The sequence below is a fragment of the Babylonia areolata genome, chromosome 12 (assembly GCF_041734735.1).
Source record: "Babylonia areolata isolate BAREFJ2019XMU chromosome 12, ASM4173473v1, whole genome shotgun sequence".
Lineage (NCBI taxonomy): Eukaryota > Metazoa > Mollusca > Gastropoda > Neogastropoda > Buccinidae > Babylonia > Babylonia areolata.
The window spans coordinates 41855513-41861512 of record NC_134887.1 but is presented as its reverse complement, the minus strand read 5'-3'; the positions used below and the strand labels follow the sequence as shown (position 1 = coordinate 41861512).

Here is a 6000-nt window from a genome sequence, read left to right as displayed (position 1 = left end):
ATGATCTTCCCTGTTCATGCTTATTTATTTATTTATTTTTATTCTTTTTTTTTTTTAGATGTGGGTATGAATTTTTATTGTTGCTGAACTAGCTAAAACTTGAAACTGAAATGTTATTTTTTTTTATTATATAAAGTGACATTTTGATTGCTGTTAAACTGTAAACTAGTAAAGTTCTTGCTTTAGAATTAGATTTCCCAGTATTTAACAGGATACATAATTGACATTTACAGCACAGACTGACCTGTTGAAATTTATATTCCTTGTGACCCCGGTACACTTGGTAATAAGGACATATTCTGGTCTATTCTTTTTATTTGTGCATTGAATTTTATTTATCTGTTTACTTATAATTTGACTTTATACTCATAGAAACATGTTATAAATGGTTATGTATGTAATTCATTCCTATGTGTTAACTTGCAACTAATTATAGTCAAGATTTTTTCTGGTTATGATTTTTTTGATACAACCACTGAACTGTAAAGACTGAAGTAAATAATATAGGCTTCGTGTGTGTATAACTGTGTAATGATTATGATAATAATGATTATTATTCAATTTATTATAATGTTTGTGTGTTTATCAGTATGAGCGGGGTGCAGCCACAACGTACATCACACGAAACAGTGCCATAAAAAAGCTGCAGTTGACTCTGGCAGACTTCAGGTAAGAGAAATCAGTTGTTACCCACACACTTAATTTTTAATCTCATCTTGGATAAAGGTGGTGGTAAGCAAGTGAAAAGTATCTGAATGTGAGAAAACCATGATCTGTGCAAGTGAGAAAAGCATTCTGTGATTAGGGCAAGCTTCACATTGAGATTATTTGATGTAACTCAACTCTAAGTCAAAATACTGTAACTGAAAAGTGTAAGCATCGTATAAAAATCTTCTCTTTTTTTGTTTTTTTTCCTAAGTCAGTAAATGAGAAAGTATTAAGTATAATAAATGAGACATGGAACAAGTGAGAGGGAGAAAAATGGGATTGTTTTCAGGCGCCTGTGCATCCTGAAGGGGGTGTATCCCCAGGAGCCACGGCACAAGAAGAAGGTGGGCCGGGGCAGCACCGCCCCCAAGACCTACTACCACGTCAAGGACATTCAGTTCCTGCTGCACGAACCCCTCATCGCCAAGTTCAGAGAACTGAAGGTGAGCCTCCGTCTGTGACTAGTGACAGTGTGTGAGTGTGTGTGTGTGTGTGTCAGTATGTCATGTACACACAAAAAATACTCTCTCTTTCTGATATAATAATAATAATGGATACTTATATAGCACACTATCCAGAAATCTGCTCTAGGTGCTTTACAAAAACGCTTTTGATAACATAAAACATTATATCTATGTTACATACACACACCAAAATGTGACCACACACACACACACACGCGCGCGCGCGCACACACACACACACACACACACACACACACACACACACACACTGCATACATACATTTTAACATACATGTGTATCTAACAGCTACCCTAACACATACGCACACATAGGCAGGCACAAACTTACATAGACACACGCACACACAATACACATTCATATACATGCATGTAGTTGTGGACCTGCCACAATTGAACTTATTGCTGAGGGAAAAGGTGAGTTTTGAGACGAGATTTAAAAGATGCGAGGGAATCAGAATGACGGAGGTTATCAGGGAGCTTGTTCCACGTCTTTGGCGATTGAAAAGAAATGCACAAACATACATGCTTATTATGGTTATAAACACATATGCACACATGTCAAGGAAGACAGACATGCACATATAATATATGCACACAAATGTGCAGAAAAAAACACTGACACAGACACGCATATATGCTCACACACGTATAACATGCATGCACACACAGACACAAAAAATTGAAAAAGATGGAACATGCACATACACGCACGCGCACACACACGCGCGCACACATATATACACATGCACACACACACACACACACACACACACACACACACACACACACACACACACACAGAATGTGCAATTCAAAATGGGAACGGTGATAAAAGATTAAATTTAAAGTGTTCTTTGTCTGTCCTCTAGCACTTTAACCGCCGACTGAAAAAAGCCATCCAGAAAAGAAACATAAATGCTGCCACACGCATACGGTCCAACAAACCAAAATACACCCTGGACAGAATCGTCAAAGAAAGGTGAGTTCTCATCCATCTCTGAATACTCTGCATTGTTTCGCATGTGCATCGCTACATGGACAGGGTCACAAATGCTTGACCAGTACCTTTCCATAATTTGTTTAGGTTTTAACGTTTTGAGGATTTGATGCAGAAAGTGTCTACACCAAAGCTTAATCTTACCTTTTCATTAAATTTGTTTAGATTTTAACTAATTGAGGATTTGATGCAGCAAGTGTCTTCACTAAAGCTTAATCTGTGTCCTATCATAATGCCAAGATTTGGGCCAGTCTCAGACTGAAAAAATCACATTGGTGTTTTTTGTCCCATTATCAATTTTCTGACTGATCTTTCCTGGCAGCCTCAGGCAAGTAGCATAATGGGGCCGTGTTCAAGACATTCATTTTGCCTTCAGGCAAGCAGCATAATGGGCCTGTGTTCAAGACATTCAGTTTGCCCTCAGGCAAGGAGCATACTGGGGCTGTGTTCAAGACATTCATTTTGCCTTCAGGCAAGCAGCATAATGGGGCCATGTTCAAGACATTCATTTTGCCCTCAGGCAAGTAGCATAATGGGGCTGTGTTCAAGACATTCATTTTGCCTTCAGGCAAGCAGCATAATGGGGCTGTGTTCAAGACATTCAGTTTGCCCTCAGGCAAGTAGCATAATGGGGCTGTGTTCAAGACATTCATTTTGCCTTCAGGCAAGTAGCATAATGGGGCTGTGTTCAAGACATTCAGTTTGCCCTCAGGCAAGTAACATAATGGGGCCGTGTTCAAGACATTCATTTTGCCCTCAGGCAAGTAACATAATGGGGCCGTGTTCAAGACATTCATTTTGCCTTCAGGCAAGTAGCATAATGGGGCCATGTTCAAGACATTCATTTTGCCTTCAGGCAAGTAGCATAATGGGGCCATGTTCAAGACATTCATTTTGCCCTCAGGCAATTAGCGTTATGGGGCCATGTTCAAGACATTCATTTTGCCCTCAGGCAATTAGCGTAATGGGGCCATGTTCAAGACATTCATTTTGCCCTCAGGCAAGTAGCATAATGGGGCCATGTTCAAGACATTCATTTTGCCCTCAGGCAATTAGCGTAATGGGGCCATGTTCAAGACATTCATTTTGCCCTCAGGCAAGTAGCATAATGGGGCCATGTTCAAGACATTCATTTTGCCCTCAGGCAAGTAGCATAATGGGGCTGTGTTCAAGACATTCATTTTGCCCTCAGGCAAGTAGCATAATGGGGCCATGTTCAAGACATTCATTTTGCCCTCAGGCAATTAGCGTTATGGGGCCATGTTCAAGACATTCATTTTGCCCTCAGGCAAGTAGCATAATGGGGCCGTGTTCAAGACATTCATTTTGCCCTCAGGCAAGTAGCGTAATGGGGCCATGTTCAAGACATTCATTTTGCCCTCAGGCAAGTAGCATAATGGGGCCATGTTCAAGACATTCATTTTGCCCTCAGGCAAGTTGCCTTTGATATGGTAGGGACCCACGGGTAGTTTTCTTTATATTCAAGACACATGCGGTGCACTCAGGCAGCCAACACATCGTCTATAATTAGAAATCCTGCGGATTCCCTTGTGCGCATGTTCTTTTACACTGCACCACAATGTGAAACAAAAGAACAAACAAACAAAAAGCATGCCAGTGGCAAAGCATTGATGAGAGTCAGCAACTTGTTGAACCTGGGGGTCACTTTCGCATTCTAACACATTGTCCTCCCTGCTTTTCCGCTAGTTGTGAAAATAAGATAATGGAGTTCGGATTCAAATATTTCTTTGGAATGAACGAATTTCAACAAACTGCAAATTTTGGGCATTCCATTATTTATCGTCTGCAAGTGTACTCACTTCACATCAACATATGTAAGTCATATGGAATGTAATGATGTCTGTCAGTCTCAGTACGTCATTTTTGACTGCCAAGTGAACAAAGGATAAGATCAAAGTACCAGGGGCCATATTCAAGACACAGTCTCTCAAAAAAATGCCTGTTTTCCTTTAAAAAAAAAAAAAAAGCAAAAAACCAGCAAAACAATTCAACATATTTACCTCTGCTTTGTGGGCTGTCACCCTTGGCAGATAGTAGGGGTAAATTGCCTTTGGGTTTGTAGACCCGTGGTTAGGCCATTGTGTTCCTGAACACCGGCTATTGCTTACACTTGGGTAGTTTGCCTTGCCTCAGGCAGAAAACCTGTAGGTACACATTTACTCACAGCCACGATGGTCTATTGAATACGGCCCCTGGCGGAGCAATGTCCTACATGAGTTGAACTAATGACACCTTTTTGCTCAAAGTGAATAAATGATTGGGTTTTTTGTTGTTGTTGCTTTTTTCAGCAAACACTTGAAATGAAACAAACCACCAGACCTTAAAGCTGCAGGTACACTGAACATTTTCTGATTCAGCACAACAAGTATTTACCAGTCTTGTTCTGAGAGGTGCAAATCTGTAATATCTGTTAAGTGTTTCATTTTGTTTTCTTTTGAGGTTCTTTTTCGTCTTTTTTTGGGTTTTGTTTTGGAATGGATTTCAGCTGATTTTCAGACATGTGATTTATTAATTTGCCATTTCATTTCTGACTTATGTACCCTGTTCTGTGTGTCGGGCACCCAGGTACCCCTCATTCACAGATGCGGTCAGAGATCTTGACGATGCCCTGACCCTGTGTTTTACCTTTGCTAACTTCCCTGCCACAAAGCGCACACAGGTGGAGATGGTGCACGAGTGTCGTCGACTGACAGGTAAGTAATTGGCAACAGATGAACTGTACGTAAATTTACTTTAAAAAAATGATAGAATGGCAACAGACAAGATGAACTACACATAAATTTACTTTAAAAAAAAATTAAAAAGAAGTAATATGATCATAATACTTCAAGTTAACATCTAGTGTTGTCAGTTGGGCAGCTGTGTTAAATGATGATTTGATTGTGCAAGCGTTGTTCTCTGAATGGTTTAGTATTATGGACAGGTAACATGGGAAGGCGGTGTTACATGGAGGCGTTAATGGAAATTTTCACTGAACATGTTGAATTTGAGATCATCACACACTTTGTTTAAACCTGTAGCTGCTGAACCATGGTGAAGTGAGGTCAGTGTAGCATGAATCTGAATCGCAAGTCCTATTTTTCGTGTGTACCTTTTAAGTGGTGAAACTGATTTTACTGAACAAAAGTAATGCAATCCCAGGAGAAGGAAAGTCCAAATAAAAACGGTGACTACCATCCTGACTTGTAGACTCAGTTTTTCTGATGATGAAATGATAGCCGTCACTGATGAGCATACCTGTCAGCAGGAGTCCAAGGGGTTAAAGTAGCATTATTGTTTCTGACCATTCAGGTGTGATGTGACCTGAAGAGCGCTGTGTGTGTGTGTCTGTTTCAGTGGAGTTTCAGCAGTATGTGATGGCCTCCAGATCCCTGAGAAAGGTACTGTCCTCCTCTCTGATTGGTCATGCTATGTGTGTTTGTGTGTGTGTTCATGTTTGTATGTGTGTGTGTTTGTGTCACTCTGTGCGTGTGTGTGTTCATGTTTGTATGTGTGTGTTTGTGTCACTCTGTGCGTGTGTGTGTTCATCATGTTTGTGTGTGTGTGTGTGTTTGTGTCACTCTGTGCCTGTGTGTGTTCATCATGTTTGTGTGTGTGTGTGTGCTTGTGTATGCGTGTGTGGACAATTTCATGTTCATATGTTTTTAGCAGTTTGAGTGTGGTGACAGGTGTGGGTGTGTGAGTGTTGTATGGTTTCAGGTATGTGTGGTTACAAGTTTGCATGTGTATGTCTGGTTAGTTACAGAATACAGAATACTTTATTATCTCAACAAGAAAAATTCCTTTGTG

At 40.3% G+C, this 6000-nt stretch overlaps 1 protein-coding gene across 1 annotated transcript in view; it reads left to right on the top strand.

Annotated features, from left to right (window-relative positions):
• LOC143288216 (pescadillo homolog) overlaps positions 1-6000 on the top strand; it is a 28193-nt gene that overhangs the window by 2346 nt on the left and 19847 nt on the right. Inside the window, exons 2-6 of the mRNA XM_076596563.1 lie at positions 590-669; positions 998-1151; positions 2063-2172; positions 4777-4904; positions 5548-5591. Of these exons, the coding sequence (XP_076452678.1) occupies positions 590-669; positions 998-1151; positions 2063-2172; positions 4777-4904; positions 5548-5591 (516 nt within the window). The remainder of the gene's footprint in view (positions 1-589; positions 670-997; positions 1152-2062; positions 2173-4776; positions 4905-5547; positions 5592-6000) is intronic.